General features: G+C 34.8%; 1 protein-coding gene across 1 annotated transcript in view; it reads left to right on the plus strand.

Moving 5' to 3' along the window:
* The window catches only part of LOC109033343 (valine--tRNA ligase), a 33,473-nt gene extending 8,423 nt beyond the window's left edge, over window positions 1-25,050 (plus strand). Inside the window, 15 exon segments of the mRNA XM_072303536.1 lie at window positions 376-540; window positions 1,842-2,043; window positions 3,012-3,246; window positions 3,619-3,743; window positions 4,105-4,250; window positions 6,217-6,333; window positions 6,734-6,830; window positions 7,472-7,666; window positions 10,470-10,593; window positions 12,742-12,857; window positions 15,285-15,443; window positions 16,237-16,431; window positions 17,631-17,751; window positions 19,210-19,376; window positions 20,539-25,050. Coding sequence (XP_072159637.1) covers window positions 376-540; window positions 1,842-2,043; window positions 3,012-3,246; window positions 3,619-3,743; window positions 4,105-4,250; window positions 6,217-6,333; window positions 6,734-6,830; window positions 7,472-7,666; window positions 10,470-10,593; window positions 12,742-12,857; window positions 15,285-15,443; window positions 16,237-16,431; window positions 17,631-17,751; window positions 19,210-19,376; window positions 20,539-20,760 — 2,386 coding nt within the window. The 3' untranslated portion in view covers window positions 20,761-25,050.
* The last annotated feature ends 925 nt before the right edge of the window (window positions 25,051-25,975 follow it).

Below are 25,975 nucleotides of genomic sequence, written 5' to 3' on the forward strand. Positions count from 1 at the left end.
AATTTTGTTTCATGCATTGATCTCTTCAGATTCTGGACCCAATCAACAACAAAGTATTCATGCAAATGCAGCCTACCATTGACCGTTTTGTTTTCACTCCAATAACAGATATCTCTGGATACTCTTGACGATTTCACACAAAGTTTGGAATCACCATGCACTTTTGTTATATACAAACGCCTATTCTCACGTCTATACATATGGTCGGCTATTTTGGTTTGGGGAAAATAATTCAGGAAGTGGGCTGCTGATAAATTTTATTCAACTCAATGATAGTGGTTCAACAATGATTGGAACCTCACACGTGTCGTACTAAACTTTCCTCCTCCAAAATGTATTGAAGTTAAATCATGGTGGAAACTTTTCTTTTTTCAGGCATAGAATGAAAGGTCGCACTACGCTTTGGGTTCCAGGCTGTGACCATGCTGGTATAGCCACTCAAGTCGTCGTGGAAAAGAAGCTTTGGAGGGAAGAGAAGAAGACAAGGCATGATATCGGAAGAGAAAAATTTGTTGAAAAAGTTTGGGAATGGAAGAGAGAGTAAGTTCTGTTTTCCTCGGACACCAGTCATGGAGGAAAAAAATTTAAATTCTCTAAGTGATAATCCAGTGCAGTTTATTTGCTGTACAAATTTGCATGTCAATTTTTTAGGTCGACATAAATCTAATTTTTTCTCCTTGACAGGGTTGCCACAGTCAGGGAATACGAGGATAGCCGTTGTCAGGGAGAAATTTTTAAGTCCTCTTTATTTGCTTTCTTGAATGGGTTTGACGTTTCAAACAACAAATTTTGCCGGAAAACTATTTCTAAATATGTATTTCCAACCATCTGGCATATCTTCTATTGTCAGGGAATTTCACCAAAATGTGTCAGGGAAATATCAGGAAATTTAATTTCCTAAATTCTGTGTCTGCCTTGCAATTGGCTGGTTTTTGGCGTATTGATAAAGTGTACAGAGGGCAACGATCTAGAAACGATAGATAGGGGGATCCTTTGCTACGCAAACAGTGAAATTCGTAACACACCAGGATCAACAATTAGGTTAGGACGAAGATAGTCAGTTTCTATGGCTTCTTATGGGACTGTTGCTGAATATGAACTTATATCAAATTTAGAACCAACTGTCTGAAAATCTGTGTCCAGATATGAAACTTAGCCATTCATCAAGTGCGTTTACAATGAAAATTTCAATGCTAAATCATTTATTCTAAAAACTCCTGTAAGATTCCATGTATTTGAGGTTATGACGAAGATAGCAATAGACCATTTCCACTCCCCGCCCGCCTATCGAACGACGGCTCCATGTGTGTTCGTTTTTTCGTCGGCCACCACCAATCAATAGTTTCTGTATCGTTGACAGAGGGTCATATTTTTTCCAGAATCCCCCCCCCCCTCCTTGAAAAAATTAGTGAAGAAAACATGAAGGATCTAAGTTAGTATGGATCTACAGAGTAATTGTAGCCCATAAAAACTTTTCCAAAAGCATCTGAAAATATTACCACATAGTTTCTATTCTTCTTAATTTTAAGTTAATTTTGCTTTGGAGCAACTGCTAATTGGATTACATTTTGCAATAAGGAACCACTATCACTCTTCCATGAAAGCAGCTTTCTGCATAGGGAATCCAATAGCACATACGCTGTTTCTAAAATGAGCTAGAAATAGTGGTTCCTTATTGAAAAATGTAGTCCAATTCTTGTTGCATACTTGGCATTTCGGTAAACTGATCCAGTTTGATTCGAGACTGAATTGAGTCTGCGTAGTTTTTGAGCCAAAATTGAATGTGTATTTTCACATTTCATCTGCTCTTCTAAATATTTCTGTTCTCTGCGTTTAACCAGGAAAGGGGATAGAATTTACCTACAGCTTCGGAGACTCGGGTCCTCTTTGGACTGGGATAGAGCCAGCTTTACAATGGATCCAAAATTATCCCGAGCAGTTGTCGAGGCATTTATCAGACCGTACGATGAGGGTGACATTTACAGGAGTGATCGACTTGTCAATTGGTCTTGTACTCTAAAACCAGCCATTTCTGATATTGAGGTAAGTTCTTTTTCAAAGAAAATCTATATTTATGGAACTGTGACAAATTGGTCTTTTGAATTTTCTCTCTTTATCTCTAGACTGTTTGCTCTCTTTGTATTCTTTTCAGTCACCCAGGAGTTTCTGAAGAAATACTTAAAGAATGCACTAGTTAAACTGTGCAACCGAGAGAAAAATGAAAGAGTTAGATATCCGACTATAAAATTATGAGGGCTTTTTCATATTTAATATCAAACAGTGGAACAGGAAGCATTATAATGTGTCATTTCAGGTAATTTACTTGGGAATTCAAATTTTTCCCCAGAAATTTGTAAAATTATGATTTTAGGCTAAATGGGCGTATTTATGCCAAAAGGAGCCATGCACGCAAACCCTATGCACATTGTTTCTTTTACCATAATTAATTCCAAATGATGTCCACATTATTGCTGTTAAGGTCTTATCAGGTTTGCTCTAGATTTTTTTGTCTTAACTAAAGGGCTTATTGCACTGTATCAACTGTGCTTATACGTACTATTACTAGTATGAAATTGGAACCTTCCCTCACTTTTTAAATCTCACTCAAAATGTAATGTGGATCTAGTATATTTCATCTGGCGAACCAAATGTAACAGGCAAATTGCCCCCAAAAAGGTATAAAAAGTGTTCCTACTGAAGAAAGACTTGATTGTATTCTTTTATTGCATCTATGATGCATAGTTTCCTGTTTATCCCAGAGGAAAGTTTAGAATTTACAGTCATTTCGAATACTATCGTACAGAGGGAATTCATATATAGTCCTATGCACAATCTTAATCCTATAAAAGAGAGCAGTTCTGCATTTTTACCTCTAAGTCCAGTATGTGGAAACAAATTCTCAAGATGCGATTGAAAAATGTAAATGTCTATCATTATTTCATTGTTCTCTCTTAAGGTTTAATTAGTTTCTTCTCAATTTGATGTTTTCACCCTTTTTTTAAATTCAATAGGTAGGCAAAATTGAACTGACCGAAAGAACTTTTCTACCTGTTCCTGGTTATGAAAATAAAGTAGAACTCGGAGTTCTGGTCCTATTTAAGTACGAAGTAGAAAATAGTGAAGTAGCTGTTCATCCTAACGATAGCCGGTATAAGCATCGTGTAGGCAAAACTGTCAAACATCCTTTCTGTGATCGGAAAATACCTATTATTGCTGACGATTTTGTTGATATGCAGTTTGGAACAGGTAAGTAATAATGTTAGCATCTATTATTTTTTCTTTAAATAACAATAATCATTTGTCTTGCGTTGAACGCTATAAATTCGTTGTGCCCATGAACTAATTGGATCCCATATAATTGTATGATAATGCATGGAATTTTGCTCAAGGCAGGTATGTTACAAAAATCAGGGTTGTACCAATTTTTCATTCAATATTTTTTGTGAACTTCCCCCCTTTTCAGTTTTCAAGGTTTAATTTTTAGGCACAGTTGATTCACGGCATGCAATGGAGTGAGAATACTGCAAAAATGTTTACAGTCACAAAATTCTTGGTGGTAGTGTCCTTAAAAGTGAAGCTTTTGAAATTAAATGTCTTCATTGATTTTACTCGGTTCAGGAGCTGTTAAAGTTACCCCAGCTCATGATTATAACGATTATCAAGTCGGGCTACGTCACAAGTTGCCATTCATTACTATCTTAAGTGATGAGGGCTACATCATTGGAAATTATGGAAAATTTACTGTGAGTTTATTAGATTTTTAGTGAATTTTAAGTATACTGTCGGAAGATCATATTTTATAAGATGAACAATTGAAGGCGCAAACACAAATGAAAGACAAGACTGTCTTCATCAATTGTTTTCACCACAAGTAATGCATGAGCTAACTTGACTCGATAATTTTCGTATCAACAAAATACACAAAATTGATGGCTGTGTTGATGAGAATTCTAGATTCGAAGGAATTATATTCTTACTAACGGAAATACAGCCGTTGATGTTTACTCTGTATGTATATTTTTTCCCTCATAAGTAATATCAGTCAGTCGGGATTTTTTCTTCTTCTTTATCTTTTTTAAGTTTCAATCTACATTTTTTTTTCAGGGGATGAAAAGATTTGATGCCAGGAAAGCTGTATTAGAAGCTTTGAAAGAAAAGAATCTTTTCGTTGAAGTTAAAAATAATCCTATGGTTGTTCCAATCTGTAGTAGATCTAAAGATGTTGTTGAACCTCTGCCAAAACCACAATGGTAATACTTAGTTCACTATCTTTTCAGAATTATATTTTTCCTTCTGCTGTGTGAAAATTGAATTGATTTTTGAGATTTAAAAATCGTTTGTGCTACATTAATGGTCTCGAAGAATGGACCACCAGACTAGACCCGAAGTTAAGCATTTTGATACATATTTTTGAACCAAAATTTAACGTAGAACACAATAAATGGGACAAAACTTAGTGAAATTGACTCCTAACCAAGATATTTAATGTATGTTGATGTGTGAATTTAAACCCTCTGCTCCTGAAAACACAATGGTCTATTTACGTCAAATCATAAACAAAACGTTACCATCGCAGTCTCTGCCTTACAAAAATATGGCAATCTCAATATTGTTGCTTTGGCTCAGCTATAGCAAATTGTTTACACTTTGAACAATAAAAGGTGGGAAATGAACAATGCTTGATTGAAAAGCCTGCCAAAACTATGTAGTGCTCGATTTGACTCCCAAAGAGTATTGTGTTTCTTGTGACCGAGCAATTCAAATTTCCAGTAGCCAATGCAAAATTAAAACATCAATATCTTAATTAGAAGTTGATTTCAGTAATTTTTGATGCAAGAATCGTGTTTTACGTGAAATTCTGGTCAAGAAACATGTATCAGAATGTTTAAATTTGTACCTTGTCTAGTGGTCCATTATTTGCAAGTTTCTTTAATTTGGTGGACTCTTTTTTTAACTGGTGTTAAAAAGTGTTCTCAAATGCTAATTCATAGTAAATTTACGGAGATTGCATGAGAGGGTATTTGTTGCTCTCTGTTTTCCAGTCCTCCGATTTTCCCCAATGAGACGTCAGATCACCTCTTTTCCATATCAATAATAGTTGGAAACTCACCCCAGTCAATTTTTTGTTGTTTTCTCTCTGCTTTCACCACTTAACTGGTTCACAGATTATCATTTGGACTACATTTTGCAATTAGGAACTACAATTTCTGGCTCATTTGTAAAAACTTATACTTCTGTAAGGAAACTAATGGTACATACGATGTTCTTAAACTAGGCCAGAAATTGTAGTCTTAAATTGCAAAATGCTGTCCGTTTAATGGGCCTGTTGCAAACTTTTGCTAAAGCAAAAATGAGAGTTGTTCTTTATAGATAACATCTCCAAAATGACGACGGCAAACTCCGAAATGCACTCCTAACTTCACAATCTGTGTAAGAAATTTGCGTATTTTTAAACTTTTCGCTTCAAAAAGGATACTACAGCACAGGTCTACATTTTGTGAAAGAAGTCGTTTCACTCAATCCCTGCTCAACATGGCCGACGCTTCCGCGCAAAAGTGGAGGAGAGCACGAGGTCAATCAAGACGGATATCTATCAACGCAAGAAAAATGTGAATGTAAACACGCGGATTATTATCAGGTGGTTAGAATCATCATCCTGTCACATGTGTTTTGGCGGATTGGCGTCGGCTATGTTGAATATTGCGCAGTATCCTTGTGAGCAAAGTTGGATGGAATGACTACTCTAACAAAATGTTCATTTGTGCCGTGGTATCGTTTTTGAAGCGGGAAGCTCGAAAGAACGCAAATTTCTTACGCCAATTGTGAAGTAAGGAGTGCATTTCAGACTTTGCCAATGCGCTCATCATGATTTTTGAGACATTTTCTATGAGTAACAACTCTTATTTTCTTCATCAGTGCCACTTTTCCTCTTCTTCTTTCCGTTTGTGCAGAATTGGACTTCAATTTGCAATTAGGAACTACAATTTCTGGCTCATCCTTAAAAACACTTATGCACACAGGGAAACTAATGGTACATAAGTTGTTTCTAAATTAAGCTAGAAATCGTAGTTCCAAAGTGCCGAATGTTGTCTAATTTTGTCTTGATGATTGAACTTGATTATTTAGTAGAAATTGATAAGATGTGCCCGAACGGCAATTCCCGCAAAAAATGATCAGATGACACAGTTTTTATGATCCATCGTTGATTTTTTGTAGGTACGTCAAGTGTGATGAAATGGCAAAGAAGGCGATGCAAGCAGTGAACAGTGGAGAGTTGAAAATTATCCCCGAACAGCACAAGAAAATATGGTTCCATTAGATGGAAAATATCAGGTATTAAGTCTTAAATTATTTGTCTGCTCCTTATTCATCAAAATTTATTCTGGATCGTCCTTTTGTCTAAAAGTAGTTCCGTTCCATATCCCTGTCATTATATTTGTATTGTCAAGAATTTATAATCTCCTGAAAAAACAGAATAAAATAGGATGTGAACAGAAAATGTTTAGTTTTCATGCCTCTACTAGAAACGTTTTGTAAGTTTCACAAATCTCTTTACTTTTTTGAGAAGGTACAGAGAAGTCCTTTACAAGTCTCTTCAATTCCATCGTTTTGCTAATTAGATGTCCTCACAAAATCCTGGAGGCCGTTAACTCGGCTTTGAATATCTGTGATTAATTTCGTAGGTTTTTTTTGGTTGTTCACACAGAGACTTATTCGTTCATTTTTGTTTCAGAGATTGGTGTGTATCTCGTCAGCTTTGGTGGGGTCATCGGATCCCTGCTTATCACGTCACTGTGAATGATCCTACATTTTTGGAACGCCCTGACATTGTAAGTCTTTAGGAGTATTCAACTTAAGTTACTTATTTTTTTTTATTTGGAATTCTTGTAACTGTGCCCAATACTTAGTCTGTTTTAAAATTGAATCTGTGAGAATGAAAACACATCAACTCAGGAGATTGACAATTTTCAAAAGACACAAAAAACGGTGCAGTAGGTGAAAAAATTGGTCTAAGGAAAAGCTTTTTCGTGCCAAAGGACAATTACTTTGGGACACGTTAAAGGTCCAAGTTGACACAGTTGCGCCATCTGCAAGGGTTTTCATGAAAATTGGGCATCTTTAATAAAATTTAAATTTTAATTTTGAAGTTTGGTATGTTTTAATTCTCATAAATTGAATTCCATTGCGTTCATTACTTTTACACATATTTTCCTGTTTGCAAAATTGTATCCATACGACAAATTATTTTGCAAAAAGAATTTCCTTGTATCGTAAGTATCAGTCGTTCGAATCAGTTTGAGTCATTTGAAGTTTTTTAATCAATTTAGGAAATTTTGAATACATTTATGTTTATTTTTCCTTTTGCTATCTCTTCTCTTTGATCTGTTTTTGGATCTTTATTCGACTACAATGAATATTGTCACAAACTTAAGAATGAATCTGACATTTTTTTTTCTTAAATTCTTTTCAGAAAAGCAAGACTCTTCAAGAACTTGAGAATCACTTATGGGTTTGCGAAAGATCTGAAGCAACCGCTTTGAAGAAGGCTGCCAAGAAACTCAATGTTGATGAATCAAAATTAGTTTTGAAACAAGATGAGGATGTATTGGACACCTGGTTTTCATCTGGTTTATTCCCGTTCTCTGTATTTGGCTGGCCGGAACAGGTATCTCTGAAATAATTTCAACCTGATAGCTCCTTTTGCCTTGTATTAAAGGTCTGTCAATAAATGTTTTCTCTCTTGAATGCAAGCATATTCTGCAAGACAATTATTTTGAATGACAATCGAAACCTGTCAGATCGGATTTCTTGAGTTGTGCTGTAAAAAATGTTTGACGCTTGTATGATCAATTGAACATATCTACTAAGTAAGATAAGGCTGTCTTAGATTTTCAAATTAACTCAGCAAACATTATCAAAACCATCATCCTCCTTATTTTTGTGTAAAAAAACATTGTAAAGCTTTAATGACGCACTTTTCTTTTTGGATGTATCTACAAAATGCTATCAATGGGGAATGTCAATGGAATACTTAAAAAAATGAGCACAGTGGAAACACTTTCTTCGGAAACTAAACGTCAAAGGGGCAAATTTTTTGAAGAAAAAAAATTTCAGCATCTCTAAGAGGACTATCATATAAATTTTGTACAGCAGATCAATGAATTTTTGGTAATAATTTTAAAATATGTGTATCTTAATATTTAATTTGAAAAATAGAATGAAATTGTGAATCAACCACTGTACCAATTGCGAGGGGCGTTGGTTCATTTGAAAGGTGTTGTTCTCAATGCTTCGGGAAAACTATAAATTATTTTCTGGGGTTCGTCCCCGATTTTTAAATCCCTAAAAACTCATAAATTGGATGAGGGGAAGTGGGGGTTTTTTGTTTTTTGTTTTTCGGAAAAGTTTTGTTGCTACGCATCTTACTTTACTGTTTGCTGTCTTTTTATCAGCTGTTTTCATTCAACAATCATCATTAAGTGAGGTTACTTCCAACACTCAACTGCCATCAACTTACATTTTTCTTTTCCCGCGTTTTTTTTTTTTTTTTTTTTTTTTTTTTACGGTTTTTCATGATTGCTTCCATCTTTTTCCTATTGCCAATTTTTCCTCATTAAGTCAATAACCTCCAAGTTTTTTTCTCATTTTAACATACCAAAAAAAAAAAAAAAAAAAAAAAAAAAATTCCGATCAGAACTTTTCACGCTGTTTCTTTTCAATGTGTATAAATATGTTTATTATTAATTTCCATTTTCATTTCATCCTTTTTCTTCTGATTTATTTTTTTTAATTTAAAAATTGAACTTTTCAGTTATGATTTTGTTAAAATAATAATAATTTTTACTAATTTTAATTTTAAATTTAACAGTTGTTATGAGTGAAATTTTCAATGACCGAGGCGGTCGTCCTCCAAAACGTGGTCGCGTTTTCCAGAATTCTTCGCATGTTCGTTTAGTGAAGCAAGAACTTAACTCTGTTATTAGTATAGAAAATCAAAGTTTCATTTCTTCATTTCGGAAGTATAAAATTGATGATCAGAACTTTGATGAAAATTTTGTTACCAAATTTTCAGTCGGTTCAATGAATATAATTTGTCATCATTGTGATGCTCGCCATTTTCAGGGTGAAATGTCCAATGGTCATTTTAATAACTGCTGCCAAAATGGCTTAATTTCTTTACCGAGTATGTTATTATTCTCCAAATTTCATAAAGCGTATCAGAAATTATAATAGTGCTGTTGCTTTTGCCTCTTTCTCTGTAAATCGAATTGATATTCCGGGTGATGGACCTTATTGCTTTAAAGTTCAAGGATCCATATATAGGTAAGTTTATTTAATATTTACCGTTACGTAACGTACTTTTTTCAGTTTCTCAGTCCGTCCCTCCCTCCTTCCCACCCCTTAACGCATCCGGAATGCAGCTGCATTCCCCGGAAACCAGAAAGCAGACTGAACATGGAAAAAACGAAGAAGAAAAAGCGGAAAAATTAGATGAAGTTAAAACAGGAGCAGAAAAAGAAGAAGAACCAGAAGGAACAGCTACTGAAGAAGAAAAAGAAGAAGCAAAAAAAGAAAAGACAAAAGGAGGAAAGAAGAAGAGCAAAGTTGTAGGAAATATAGGAAGAAAAGCAGGACAGAAATGGCAAAAGAAGAATCAACAATTTAATCGAAAAAAAAAGCAAAGTATTTAAAAAATAAAAAAAGATCTTCTTTAAAATTAGTTTGAAAACAAATGTAAAACCTAAAAAATAATTTTGTATGAAGATTAAAACAAAATTTTAGTTTAAAGTTTACTAAATAAAATTACAATTTTTGAAAACATTTGTTATATTTATTCTCTCAAAAAAATAATTAGACCCGATTCAAAGACAAAACAGAAAATTAAATGAAAATAAATAAAAAAAAAAAAAAAACATGTGAAAGTGAAAAGTGTACAGGAAAAATAAGGGGCTGCGAAGCAGCCCATAAGCCCCTAGTTTTTATTTAATTTTAAATTATTTTTATCTATTTCTGGAAATAGAATGATTTGAACTATTCGCCTTCTAGCTTGGTATCAGACTCAAAACGCACTCCTCCCAGTTCCCTTTTGTACACGATCTAACAATTTATTGCCTGCAATTGGATTTTTAAATTTGAATTTACTGTTCAAATTCTTCAGTGTACCTATCTACACAATCTAAATAGTGCGGATGACACATCAAGTGGATACATTACAAAATAAGGAACCACAACCTCTGGCGCATTAGAAATGAAATACATGCCATTTACCTCCCAATGCAATAGGTGCATGGAAGTAGTTTTTTATCGGGAAATGTAGTCCAGATTATACTTTTAGTCACTAAAGAAAAAGTGATGATTTTATCCTTGTATTTTATTTGCAAATTGATTCACTTCTGCGAAAAACTTTGAGCGTATTGTTCCTGTTTATGTTTAGTACTTTTGTTTTAATATTTTTCTTAAATTTCTAGACTGAAGAGCTGAATGCATTCTACCCTGGTACCCTATTAGAAACTGGGCATGACATCATTTTCTTCTGGGTCGCAAGAATGGTCTTTTTTGGACAAAGATTGTTGAATAAATTGCCTTTCAAGTAAGTTATATATTTTAAACATTTGTATCGGGAGCTGTCTCTGTAATTATTTTTTTTAACTTGTTAGCTTAGCTTGAGGTTTTCTCATCAGTGAATATTTCTTGGAACAGATCTAAAGCATCAGGCATAAATAGTTTCTAAATTGTATGCATGCTCTGTTTTACAAGCGAACAATGTCCTTTTTTTAAAATGGTATATGGAATGGATAATTGAGTCGCCCAAAATCAAAAGCTTCAATCTCTATTGTGCTGTCTAAAAATTTGGCAATTGTTTTAATTCATTATAGAGGAAGAAAATGAGTTTCTATGTGAGTAATTTCTCAAGGTTTTTCTACATAGTACCTCATGTACAAAGTCTTATTGATTTCTCTTCTTTGAAGATTAAACTATCAGCCAAATTTTAAACATCCGATTAGAGATTGCAGCTTTTTATTCTCGGCGCTTCAATTTTTTATCTGGGGTATGTTTTCAAGCATTGAATTCTTTTTGAATACGTCACTATAGAAGCATGGTACAGATAATTGAAGGAGCGCACGACCATCACACTTATTGCAAAGGGGCGCCCTCTGAGTGTAATTTGTGAAAACCTGATGCCCTTTTTGCACTGATGTACCTACCGCTTATTTTTTACGAAAAACTGAGCAAATTTCCGGATTCTGGTACCATTCCGGGTACTGGTGCTGTTACCTTACAATGAGTTGGAACTATAACTAGAATGAATTGTATTACGTTTTGCAAATTAGAACTACAATTTCTGTCTCGTTTGTAAAAAAAACTTTTGAGCATAGGGAAAACAATAGTACATACCCTGTTCCTGACCTGAGTTATACATTTTTCTAGTTCCCAATTGTAAAATGTAGTCCAATTGAACAAATTTGATTGGGATCAGTTGAACTACGTTGCCTACTTTTCCGATGTTTTATTTTCTTAAACAGAAAATTTTAAATATTATCAACATATTTTTCATCATTTAAGATAAATTCAAAGAGAGTTTAAAGGCATTCAGTAGTTTTGTTGTCTGTTAAAAAAATAAAACTTGAGAGAAAATTAGGTAGGGTGAAAGACGCGTTGTTAAAGTCAGAATTGCGACTTCTGAGTTATCCGCTGAGTTGCTGAGCTCAGCGAAAGTGTTGTTAAACGTTTTCTGAGGTTATCCGCTGAGCTGCCAGTTTGTAAACAAAGGCCGCCATTTTCTCAGCAAAACTGGTCAGCGCTCAGCCATGTCCCGTGGTCCGCTGAGCTGGCTGAGCTGCTATTACTACGTCATAGGCAATCTTTATTTTTGTTTTGCTAAGCGGATAACTCCGAAATGGCGGACTGACGTCATTTCGCTGACTTCACTTTTTGAGTTTAACAACGCGTCTGAAATGCAGCTAAACTCATTTCTACTATTGCTGTCAAAGCATTTGATGAAAATTTTACACAAATGTGTATCCAAGATTTTTACTTTTGGATCACCAAAACGAAAACCTCTTAAAATTTAATACATAGAAATCTGAATATGTTCAAAACTTTGTAAGATTGTTTTGAGTTCTACTTCTCGGGTTAGGAAACATTTACCTTTCTCCTCATTTCTTTTTGCGAAACAATTGAAGGAGTCTCTGTCACAGCAGTAGTTTTGTTCACGCCATTCAAGTCGAAGAAACTATTGGTACAAAAAATATTTGGGAAACTGTAGATAACTTAAACTGAGAAATGTACGCATTTAGGTTTGAGTACATACTTGTAATACTAAATCCGAATTTGAATATTCAGCACAATTTGACCTAATCCAAAAATTGTCCAAATACTGGTTCCGTCACTTGCATAAACGTATAAAGTTAAGCAAAACAGTTGTATCCAATTTTAAGTTTTTTAAAATCTGATCTGTTTTAATTTTTTGGAAGGAAACAAACCAACCTCCAACTTGAAAATTGTTGCATTATATCTTGCCTGCACGAAAGTTATTGCCACAAAATTTCAAGCAAAAATCTTGGTTGTTTAGCTTCCAAAAACTTTAAATAGGAGACGAGTTATTGAAACTTTGTAACATAGATGTGACTGTTTGTTTAGCTCCAGTCAAATTGTGTCCAGTATCGAAAGGAAAGAGTGCGCATATTGAAGTTGACTTTGTAAAAATAATTAAAAACCTCCATATCCTCTTTGTTTCAGGTAGAGACATCAACTTGAACATCCTGCGGGTGCAAGGATATCGTTTCTTCTGTAACAAGCTTTGGAATGCTGTCAAATTTGCCCTCATGTACTTCAACGATAAGCCAAAGACTGAAGTAAGTTGTGAAACAGAAAACCGATTTGAACAAATTATCGAGAAGTGTAAAAAGTCTCTCTCCATCCAGTCAAATCAGTCTGACGTATCAATTCTCAACAGCTATTTCGAGCTTTACAGCTATGTTGATGGTTACTCCTTGTGTGAACTAGATAAAATTTTATTGACGTATCTGAAAAATACTAAAATCTCTTCTCATCAGTATCCACATCTTTTTCGGTGGCATCAACATATTAAATCTCTGTCGCATCTATTTTCTTCTTCTTCTCCGTCTCCTGGTGATGGTGTCTGTGTGGGAACTCAAGGTCATGGTGCCAGGAGCAAAGCAGTGGGCAGCAGTATTGTAAGTTTACTTGGCTTTTCATTTTGGGTGTCTTGTGCTCCAGCCGCTTGAATTAAAATTGATGCATGTGTGTCCTCTTTTTCGTAAAATTTAGAATATTGAAATTGGGCCCGTTGCAAACTTTTGCTAGAGCAAAAATAAGAGTTGTTCCTTATTGATAATGTCTCATAAATCGCGATGAGCGCATCGGCAGGCTCTGAGATGCTTTCCTAACTTCACAATCTGCGCAAGAAATTTGCGTTTTTAAGATTCTCGCTTCAAAAAGGATTCTATAGCACAGATGAACATTTCCATAGAGGAGTAGTTCCATCCAATCCCTGCTCAACATGGCCGACACTTCTGCGCGCAAGTTGAGGAGAGCACAAGGTCAATCTAAGCGGATATCTGTCAACGCGAGAAAAATGTGAATGTAAACACACTGATTGTTATCAGGTGGTTAGAATCTTCATCCCGTCACATGTGTTTTGGCAGATTGGCGTCGGCTGTGTTGAATATTGCGTAGTATCCTTGTGAGTAAGGTTGGATGGAATGACTACTCCAACAAAATGTTCACTTGTGCCGTGGTATCGTTTTTGAAGCGGGAAGCTCTAAAGAACGCAAATTGTGAAGTAAGGAGTGCATTTCAGACTTATCCGATGCGGTCATCATAATTTTTGAGACACTTCCTATGAGTAACAACTCTTATTTTTGCTCTAGCAAAAGTTTGCAACAGGCCCATTAGTACATGTGAGTATTCAGTCTCCTTTAACATTATTATTTGCTTGAAAGCAGTAGATTAGCCATCATGGTTAAGATGATTTTCGCTATTGCTGATTACTTAGCTTTTCGTCATTACAGTTTTTTTTTTTTTAATTTTAATTTTATGTCCACCTTTAAATACATATGGGGGAAAAATTTTCATGCGAGTTGAATGAATTATATACACTATGTGACCAAAGTCTTTTTTTGATAGGGTTCAGTAGGAAACTTCATGCACACTTTCTAAAAATCCAATTTCTACTCAGAAATTTTCTATTTTTATTCATTGCTTACTTTTGTTTAGTCCTCTTCTGTTTGGTATTTGTCTTTACAGTATCCATTCAGCTTAAAAAACAACTTTCAATGAACTTACTACAGTAAATGTTTATTTCTAAGAGGAAATGACTTTTTTTAACATTGATAAAAATTGGAAAAAAATACTATGAAGTGTTTTTTTTAAAAAAATTAATATTTTATAAATGAAGCAATCGATGGAAAAAAAGTAAGAAAAAAACATTCATGCCCAATACAAACCATAGATTTTCTTCGCTTTCAATACTGACTTTTCATACTCTCTTAGTAAAGATGTTATGTAATATTTTTATGCTCTCCTCTACTGTTGAATCAAAACTTCTCTCTGCTGTCAGCTGTTAAGCAAAAATGTTTTAAAGTTTTAAGTTTTTGCTTTTTACTAGTGGCGTGCGGTGAAATTAAGTTTCTCACTCGCACATCACCTGGTTGTCCTTTGAAATTGAATCTACTGGTGCGACGGAAGCTGTTACGGCAAGCCTGTCTCACCTGTTTTTGTCTTATTAATGGGCTCAGAGGGCATCCAGGAAATGCGCAAGTGAGTATTAACAAATGTCACCGCTTTTTGCTTCCTTTTTTTGAGTGTCAAAGTCAAATATTTTTGTTGATAACTTTACTTCTATGAATAATTTAATGGACATTCCAATTAAAAAATTACTGGAGGAGTCTCTGAAAATCAGCTATATTAAGTAATAATATTTCTTTTCACTTAAAAATTTCAAGTCATGTTACTTCTATGAATAATTTAATGGACATTCCAGTTAAACAATTACTGGAGGAGTCTCTGAAAATCAGCTATATTAAGTAATAATATTTCTTTTCACTTAAAAATTTCAAGTCATGTTCTTGTAAACTTTGCTTTGTGAAGGCATTTTGACGTTAATAATTTTATCTCATACCTAGGTCAGTAGTCGATGAATCATCGTAATATGTGATGTCCATTTTAAAATTTTAATCTTTATGGACAAATATTTTTTACCATGCACTGACCTTTTTACACTTTATTCTTTTAATCCACATGTTTCCTTTCCTTTCCAGAGCTCGGATAAAACTGAAAGTGTTATGGACAAGTGGATCAAAAGCAGATTAGCATACGCAGTTCAGACTTGCAATGAATCCTTCGTGAAATATGAATTTAATGTCATTACTACAGCATGTTACAACCTTTGGCTCTACGATTTATGTGATGTCTATTTGGTAATTAATTTTGTTTGTTATATTCATTGCTTCACAAACAGAGAATTAAACACTCTGTAGAGCATTAAGACCTCAAGATTGATTGAAACTCTATTTTAAGGAATGAAAAAAAGTTGTCAAGCAAGCCGAAGTGGAATAAAAAGCTTTGTTGAGTGATATTCAAGATTAAGTCTAAATTTTTTGAGTCAAGACTGAGATGTATCCAATTTTACATGAAATGTTGTCAACTTTGGAAGAATATTCTGTGGCAGATTGCAATCAATTGACAACCGGAGCTACATGGAAAAAAAAGTTTGTTGAACTAATATATAGCATGTTTTAAATCTGCGCAACAACTCTGGAATATTGATTTGAATGTTTCAGTTGTTACTCCAACGTCATAAGGATGTTACTTAACAGCTGGAGCGTTCATAGCAACACTCTTAGAGTTGTTGCACAGATTTTAACATCCCAGTATGTTAATCCAACAAAAATTGTATTTCTGTGTGTAATTAAAACCGAGATATGAGGGAAGGAAAAAGGCAGCAGCCTTTTTTTGTTGTTTTAGTCGAGAGCATGGAAATGAGGGGACAAGCTAAGAGGGACTTAGGAATTGCCGTTTATTTTAGGTTGTAAGTGAAAAAATGTATCTGTTTTACATACTCAAGCATTAATAAACAAACAAAAAGGAAAAAATTTGGTTGCTTCCATAGTCCGCCAGCTTAATAAAAATATGTTTCTTTTTCCATTACCTTACTCTCATTTTTGGAGGATTTAAGATCTTTTAAACCATGAATTCTTCATTTGTTTCCAGGAATCAGTGAAACCAGTGTTTGCATCAGGGTCGCCAGCAAGTATAGCGGCTGCCCAAGAAACCCTACTTTTGTGTTTAGACATGGGTTTAAGGTTACTTTCACCTTTTATGCCCTTTATAACTCAGGAGCTTTATCAAAGGCTTCCACTGCCAAATCCAGCCCCCAGTATTTGCGTTGCCTCCTACCCTGAACCTGTAAGCAAGATATTTTTAGTTACTTAATCTGTTGTCTAACAATTGAGACATTCTTTGTAGAAACGACGTGTACCTGTTTTATGTACTTTTTCTGGAGATTGCAGATTTTGAAGCGCCATGATCTTGTCTTTAGGAATATATGTGGTTTATGTGTGTTTACCATGGTAGGCAAAATGAGTCATATCTCTGCCGAGCGGTGCAGAAACTTGGTCGCGCGGTGCGGCGATAGAGGAAGCCGCATGCCGCCACCGCGCGCCATGCTGCGCCGATGCTGCCGTGATCATATCTTGGATCTGTTTGATCGACTGGTGACTCAGGCAGTGAGGATCTTGATAGGAATTAATTTTTTTTATCTTGTTTCCAACAAACACAAGGTAAACCAAAACCCATTTGAACTTTTCCTTTTCCCCTTCAAATGGTTCCAGATATTTCATTTTAATCAGAATGTAAGCACGAGAATCAATCGATCGCTGAAGAAATGACGTATAAATGGAGAGACATTTCACTGCTGTGACCCTGCTTCTCATGCACCAGCCCTGTGAAATATTGCACAATGATTAGGGATAGTTTGCTCTTCCTAAATTTCTTTAGATTTTTAAAATTGGAGCAGTGGTTCCAATAATATACGCTTTTGAATACTTCATCATCTTTTTTCTGGAAACTTAAAATTCCTTTATACGTCGTTTCTTCAAAGAATGTCTCACTTAGTAGCATCTATTTCCACAGGAGCAATGGCTCATTAAATGTCTCTGAGAGAAGGGGATTTTCACAGATGAGTTGAGCTAACTTTTTGTAACGTCGGCTTACAGGGCCAACATAGATGCTGTTCGCTCAATATTTTTCCTTTAATAAAAATGAAAAATGAGCGGAGACTTGTAATGCTGCAATATGAGATATGCATTTCTCAACTTCTGCCATTGATATGCATTCAAATCACAGATAATCTGTGATTGTTTTTCCTCCAAAGATAGTGGTGAAAACTAAGTGGCGTATTTTCGTTTGTAACGTTACCAACTGAGAGGAATGTTTTACTTGTGTTCCTTATATTTCTTTCCCTGCTCTTTTCACTCTAATTTAAAATAATCCTAATGCAATGAACGGTAATCATAGAAGTAAGTTATCCTTCTATAAAGTAATATCCAAGTACTGATTTTTTCCAACTTTTAGCAATGTAACCATACTTTTTATTTTGCTCACAGGAGGAATATAAATTCCGTGATGTGCAACTAGAGGAAGAGGTAGAATTCATGCGGAAAATTGTTCACAGTATTCGATCGGCTCGTTCTGACTACAACCTCGCAAAGTCTGCAAAAGTCGATGGTAATCTGAATTTTTTTAAAAAATGTTAGAAGAAGGTCATGAAAATGAATGGCACGATTGCAGGATTGAGAAATTCTTGAATATACTAAATTTATTGTGTATTTTGCAAAGGAAATACACTTTTTTTTAAAATTATACAAAAGTTCTTGAAATACTCTAAATTTTGCATCGTTTGGGTAAAATTTTAATTGTCTTGAAGATAGGTTTTTTTCTCTTTTGGCATGAAGACTTCCTAAAACTGAAATTGTATTGTGTGTTCATCACATTGTTTTTGTCTTTATGTCTTAGTAGAGGAATAAATATATAAATAGTAAACTTTCTTTAAGGCCTTAAAATCAGAGTTGGGCAGGAATAATTCGGCAATTACTGAAATTGATGCGGCAACTCTGACCAGACGATTCGCCCTCAGAATTCTCTACCTGATAAGATGGATCAATCGTCATATTATTTGTCTGATTGATGATTGATCGGGCGTTGCTAATTGACCAAATAATTTTCTAATTACTATTTTCCAACTCTGCTTAAAACCTCTTTCACGTATTCTGGGAAGTACTAGAAAATTGTTTTGGTAATCCTTAAAAGATTCCAGAAAGTCTGACTTTCCTAATGTGAACTCTTGAAATTTTTTTATAATGCTTGATTTTATTTTTTAAAAAATGTCATGAATCCTAATTTATAATCTACAAAATGTAATTAGACCAATAAACTGCCCCATTTTGTTATTCTCTGCCTTTCTTGTAACAATGAATTTGTTGCTCGCTAAAAATATAGAGACAGTCCAAATATACAGAAACTTTTCTCTCGGAAAATTAAAGAAAATATACGATCAGTGTATTAAAAAGTCAGATATGCAGTCAGTCCTAAGTATGCAATCTGCGTGGTTTGTAACACACTTTTTCAAATTTCCTGCGTCTGTGGGCTGTGTTTCTAAGAGGCTAGCAATCAGGCTTGTCTAGAGAGGGACACAAGTAAAGCTTAAACAAACAAACAATCTTGCTAGCTGTTACAAAATTTCTTTGTGTATGATTGAAAGCTTTTTAGTGTGTGAGTTGGTGCTTGTGTCCGTGTGTGCAAAACAAAGAAATAAGGAGAAAAAGGAAGCTTGAAAGTTAGGTTTTCTCACATCCTTCTCTGGGCAAACCTGGTCTTTGGGGACTAGAAAAACTGTCAGAGAAGCAGAAAATGTTAAAAAAGTGCGAACGCGCTATCGAGTGAATTTCAGACTTCTTTTAGGTGTCCATTATAATTTCTATGTAATGTTATCTATAGATAGTCCATTCACTTGCTGACACCTCTTGCTTGCAACAGACTCGTTGCCCGCATGAACGAAAACAGTTGTAGAAATCCCGAACCTTATCAGCTTCTTTGCATTTCCTCCAATGGACAATTTAGCAGGTTTATTCTTAGTGTTTAGATATTTCTGAAAATAAACTTTTTGCCCTTTTTTCCCTTTTTTAGCGTATGCTGTTTGCACGTCAGATAGCGTGAAAAACATCATAGAAAAGTTCTCATTGGTGGTGCAAAAATTGGCTCTGTGCAGCCAGTTGGAAACATCTCAGGCTCCTCCGGCTGGGTGTGCCATTCTTACTCTTTCGGATAAATGCCAAATTCATCTCTCTCTCAAGGTGTGTGCGTGCATTATGTTTTATTTAAAGTGCCTTATATCTTTTACCTTAAAGTTACAAACAGTCTATATCTGCAGTTAAGGGCAGTAGATTTGTATCTAAATTTTCATGGTTTCCAGAAATCAGGGGAAAACTTTGCAACAGCTTTATTGCCTGCAGAATATTTTGCAAGTTTAAGAACCTTTTATCTGGGGCCTGCCGTTAGATATCGTTACCATTATTTTTACACATCTAGATCCCTTAGTAATTATGCCGAGAATGCAAATGGCGTTATTTTTCTAAAATTGTTGGTTACATTTTAGCTCTTAATTATTGATACCTTTTACTTGTTTGTATGACTAAACTATGGACTTAAGACATTGTGGCTCAATAGGTGTCAGTGGCATTTACGTTTCTTAAAGCCAAGAAGAGCTATAAAGCAACATGCACTTACGAGATAATCGTACGGTGAGAGTAAGGAGTTCATGGTGAAAAGAGGCTGTGAGAGTACTTTTCTTTGGTGGTAGGTCTACTCAAGATGAAAGCTTTGCAAAAAATAAATCTCTCTACCAGATCGCTAAATTGAAATTCATTGATAAAACGACCAGCATATCTCTGGAAAAGATCTCTGGTAAACCTAAATTGTATTCATTAGTTTTCTGTGCTGGTGCTGTCTGCTGGGTGTCTGATGTCCAGTCCCTTTGTTCCCTGAAGGGCTAACTCAACAAGTTCGTGTCTAACAATGTTCAGAGATGTTCAATAATTTTAATTTGCTACGATATTCTCCTTAACAACCTTTAAATAGGGAAAAAGGGCCAAATTACCTGATAGGTTGAGTAGCAGCTGTTGAATAATTTATTTATTTTACTATTACCTATCAACAGTGTTGGTTCTGACAAGTTGGTAACTTAAAATTTAATAATAATTTTAAAAAATGTTTAAATCATAAAACTCACACCCCCACTCAAGGAGGTATTTTTCAGAAGTTGTTCGATGGCTGCCTTGGCCACTATCATCTGACTCTGATTGCCAAGGGAGCCACCATAACGCGTTCTGAATGCTCAGTAAAAGTGTTAGTTTTTTTATTCAATCTTGTTTTCAAAATTTGATAGCTTTTACTATTTTTTTTAATGAATTGATCAAGTGCCAAGTATGATTAGAATTATTCATTAATTTTTTTCAGGGTCTCATAGATGTCTCAAAAGAGGTTGAAAAACTGAAGAAAAAACAGGAGAGTTTGGAACAAACTATCTGTAAGTTGAAACAGTCTATGTCAGTTCCTGACTATAGCACAAAAGTTCCTGAAGGAGTACAGGCTGCGAATACAGAAAAACTGGGCCAATCTGAAGGAGAACTAATCAGATTAGCAGATGCTTTAGCAGCGTTGAGTACGATGGACCGATAATGACGTTCAGTTTACCCTGAATGCGCATTATAGATCAAGAACATTTTATGATCATATATGGTCTAATATTGTCAAGGAAGCGTACACTCTCAGAATTCTGGAACCTTTACAAGAGCCTTTAAATTATGGAATATCTTACTAATTTGATGAAAATGTATCCATCATTTTAGACGTACATATCATCAGAGCGTCATTAGAACATTATTGTATTTTCTTCAATGAGACAAATTAAGGACTGAGAGAAGGGGGTGAGTCAGCCTTTGAGCCTTTCAAATGATCAGTAATTTTTTATCAGTGTCTTTCTATGATGAGATGAAGTAAGGCTTACAAAAAGTATTGATTATGTTTTTATATTCTTTTGTTTTGTCGCTTTGATGAAGAATGAGAAAATCTAGCAGAGAATTTAGGGTGCCGACCACATTTCATCAATTGTACGTATTGTCATTTTATCAATACTATATGTAGGAAATTATGCGGAAAATAACAAAAACTGTTTACATAGTATGTGGTTGATTTTTGCACTCCTGTGTATTCTGATGTGAAAGGATTTTTTTGTAAAAATTTCTTTGACTCTTACCGGTCATATACTAATTTTGAAGTGAAAGCACACTTTATGTGTGAACCATAAAAATTCCTAGGTTTCTTTCAATCATGTGCAATAAATCTTGTAACTGATCCTCGTGTTTGGTCATTGATATATACTTTTGTATGAGAGCAACGCCACGTTCTGCATGATCATTCGTTACCTGTAAGTTCGTAACAATATCAAGCCCTTTCTTTTAAGCTTCATTGTGGCTCCAAGTAGACTGATGTTCTTTGAGGAAATCTCAGTCTATTCCTAAGTATGAGAAAAAATGTGAGGAATTTTTAGTTATAAATTTGTCGATGCTCCTTTTAGCTAATTGACTTACACTTTTTTCCTGCACTTCAAACTTTTTTAAATTATCTTTTTTACCTTTCTTTTCAGTGAAAGCAGAGATAATTTTTTCCTTAACTTTAATGGGCCCAGAGTCATCGAAAAAGGATAAGGGTGCTAGCTTTTCACTCAGATACCATAAATGACGACTTATGACATCTAGGACGATGTCAGAAATTATCTTCTTCACCTTTTTATACTGAACAACTTTGACAATTAAAGCTAAATCATTAGTCGGGGCTAAAAATTGGGGATGGAGCAGTGTACCAATAGAAAATGTAAATTTTAGTTATGAAGAGGCAAACTTGATTGAGCCCTTCAATTTCTGCTGGTGATAAAGCAAGCTGATCTTGAAAGATCCACGTTTTGAGAGCATATCGACGGTGTAAGTCCGCATTCGCATAACTCGTTTGCGGTGTCTGAAAATCTCCGCCTCTATGTTATTTGTTTAAAGGAAAACAAATTGACATAACTCCTCGAAGTTTTTACAGAATTTTCTTCGCACAGAGAAGAAAAATCACGGCAGTTTCAAAGAATTGCCGTCGAGTAGTTTTCCGTTTATAAAATAAAGTGTGACAGGAAGTCTGCGACGTTGCAAATCGAGTTATGTGATTGCCGACTTACACCGTCGATATATCGCCTTTGACACCCACCTTGCGTGTGAAAAAGAGCCAGGAAAGCAAAATTTGATTTTCCTTTTGAGAGCTTCACCCAAAAGTATTAATACTATCTCCAGAAGTTCTTTGTAGTCCTCCCTCGGCTGGTAAGCCTACGCATAAAACAAAGAAGCCAAATCTCTGTTCGATTGTGACAGTAACACAGTAATAAGTTTATTTTTCAGTGAATCTTGATAGATAAAAGAGTAATAGTAGTAGTATTATAGTAGTGATAGTTGTACTAATAGTAAGAAGGAAGAAAAAAAAGTCCAAAAGAAAACAAGAGAGAAAGAAGTGAAGAAAAGAAAGAAGGGTACCTATTTTATTTTCTTTATTTTTAATGTGATTATTCAATGAATAAAGAAGTAAAATTTAAACTGATGCTCAGCGAATTCCACGATTTTTCTCTTTTGATCTGCAAGTACTGAGGAAAATTGTTGGTCCCTTGAGCATGTTTTAATTTGAGACGTATCAATCTGGGGCCAGAAATTTTGAAACCTCTTGCATAGTTCGTCCTCTGGTCCTTTCCTCTCACCAAGACAAGCGCAAAAAATTGCACCCAGCATTAACTCGAATATGTGGTGTCTGCAGGCACAATATAACAGCGATTTTTTCAGTTTGTTTTTGAGTAAAACACACGCACCTTTGTGTTTCCCAGTGTTGGTTGCAGTTGTGTCAAAGCTCATAGCAACAACTTTTTCACACAAAATCCAGTCTTTTAATGTGTTGTATACAACATCAGCTTGATTTTTTCCGGTGCCACTTTTCAATGATGGAACATTCAACAACTCCTCAGTCTTCACACCGGTCACTATAATCGGCGATCGATCACTTTTTTCTTTACCGCTTAAATTTGGCAGCAACTTCCCATCCCAATGTACTGTAAGTGGTGTCATGGCGCTCTCAGAAAAGTCATGTTTAATTTTTAGAAACTGTTCCTTGCAAATTTTTCGTCGCTGGCGATGAATGGTAGATTAGCTGAGTGGTAATTCACTGACACTTTCTCCAATTGCACTTGATGTTGCAGCTACGATGCTGGTTGCAGCACGGTTGCTGACACTAGTTCTGTCTAAAATCGCGACCAATTTAGGGTTTGCAATATTTTTGAACCGTTTTTCGGGTACATTTTCCTTTTGTCTTGATCTTGACCGCCTTCTTTTCAATGTCTTTCCTTCAGATGATGAGAACAAGTTCCCCCATTATCGTCTGAGGAAGAGGCAAGCTGCACCAAACGACTTCTTTCCTTTAAACGCTTACCCTCTGCTGCTAGGCGTGTTTCTTTTTCCTGACTTTTTTGTACAGATGCTCTCCTCTGTTCATCGCGAACTTTTTTCCACTGCTCTTTTCGTGTCAAGTTTTTATCAACGGACCCCATGTGTCCAACTCATCCTTCTTGGCGTCGAGAAATTCAAAATTGTCTGTCTTCTTCGTTTTAATCATTTGTAATGCATTTTTATGCTCCATGTCAAACAAGCATGGGAGGGATTTCTTGAAAGTGTTTTCATTAGCAATTTGTGTTTGGGATCGTCGTTTTGGCCATAGATATTGCCAAAGATATTGTACCAAATTTGTTAAGGATGCTTTTTGATCCTTTCTTAACTGTAATGTTTTATATGTACCTGTTTGTATGTAGATCTGATGCTCCTATGAGGAATTAAGGGCTTTTTTGAAGGATGCCTCTTGATCCTTTCTTATCTCTGATTTTTTATTAGTACGGTAAACAAACATTAATAATCATTAAAAGAGCTATGATCAGTATTATATTTTATAATTCCTATTCGTTGATAACAAATGATGCTTTTGTTGGAATTTGTATTATTTTTTGGGAGGTTCTATTTTCTTTATTAATCCTTTCTCTGTCGGAAACTTCGTGGGTAGAATGCCACAAGTCAACTGTGATGAAAATTTTGAAATGTTCACCTCTGTCTGTTGTTTTTACAATTATAACTATGTGTTACCTGTGATCAATTCATTCAAAAAGAGTGTCCTATGAAATCGTTCCTATCTCTGAAAATCAATAACAGCGCATTTTTGGAAACACGCAGTCATGTTTGTATGTTGATGCAATGCTCCTATGAGGAATTAAGGGCTTTTTTGATGGATGCCTCTTGATCCTTTCTTACCTCTGATTTTTTTATAAGTACAGTGAACAAACGATAATAATCATGAAAATAACTATAATTAGTTTAATGTTTTTTAATCAATTTTGGTTGATTACAAATGATGTTTTTGTTGGAGTTTTTATTATTATTCTGAAAGTATTTATCCTCTTATGTATGTGGATCGCATTTTGCAAACAGGAACCAGCATAATAACAGTGTTGTAAAAATGTTGCTTCCACGTAAATATTTAAGCAATCTCCCAGAACAGTGAATAGCTTTGGCTCCCGATGGAAAAATTGTTATTTTAAGGGAAAATAATTGTGTAAATTTTAGTAATGTACTTAAGTCAAGTATTTTTAAGAGAGAAGGAGAAGTTGCGCGGTTTTTAAAACACTGTAACAGCGCTGCTTATTTTTCCTGGTTATTAATCCTTTCTGTGTTGTTTTAATAATCATAACTATGTGTTACCTGTGATCAATTCATTCAAAATGGTTGGTTACTTGTTTCTCCTTTCTGTCGGAAGGTATTATGTGAAGTGACTGCCGTGTAGAAAGGCGTATTATAAAACTGTCAGCGCTTTTTTGATGGATACTTGTAGATCTTTTCTTACCTGTAATGTTTTATTTTGTCACCTTCCGGCGAAAGTATCACAAGCGCTATCCAACGTTTAAAAATTTCCGCTGCCTTTTTATTTTCTTACAGAGAAATTGTTCAACAAAGCTGTCCGAAAATTTCGCCTGGTGCTACCGATTAAATTCAGTGAAATTTTCCAACAGATTCAACCAACAATTTCTCTGTAAAAAAATAAAATGGAGGCAGAAATTTTTAAATGTCGTATGGCGCTTGTGATGCTTTGGCCAGATGGTGACAAATGTACCTGCGATCGATTCATTCAAAATGGTAGATATTATTTTACTTATTTCACCCTCCTGTCTGAAGGTATTATTTAAAGAGATAGCCTGTGAAAGGGCGTATTGTAAAATTGTTTTTAAAGTTATTTAATGCTAAACTGAATTTTTTTATTCAAACTATAAATCTCTGACTTAATCTACAACTGTAACTCTGTATAGTGCATTTTATCTTTAGTTTCTTATTGTGTTCAATCTTTTTTTCTAAATCTGAGAGGAATAATTTTTATTTTTTTATTTTTGTACCTGCTTATTTATAATTTTCGCTGCATAAAATGCAGTCTGCCTTGTGATACTGTCTCTGGCTGTTAATTAAATCATACGTTCTTCTTTGTACTCCTAATAATAAATGCATTTTTGTACAACTATAAAATGTGAAGTTTTTAGTTTTACTACAAGCCCACTTTTGCCCTCTGTAAGCTTCCAACTTTCGAAGGTCTTAACTTTTTGATTGAAACAAGGAAAGGAGAAGAAGAAAACAATTTTTAATCTGTTTTCTTTGAAATGTGAGATATTTGGAGAGGTAGGCACAAGTTCAGATTTTGAAAAAAAAAAAAAATAAATAAACCCAAAGAAAAAAAAGGTTTAAAGATAGTCGTATTGGATGCTCCAATGAAGCTAGTCACAGTGTGA

This window comes from Bemisia tabaci, chromosome 8 (assembly GCF_918797505.1).
Source record: "Bemisia tabaci chromosome 8, PGI_BMITA_v3".
NCBI lineage: Eukaryota > Metazoa > Arthropoda > Insecta > Hemiptera > Aleyrodidae > Bemisia > Bemisia tabaci.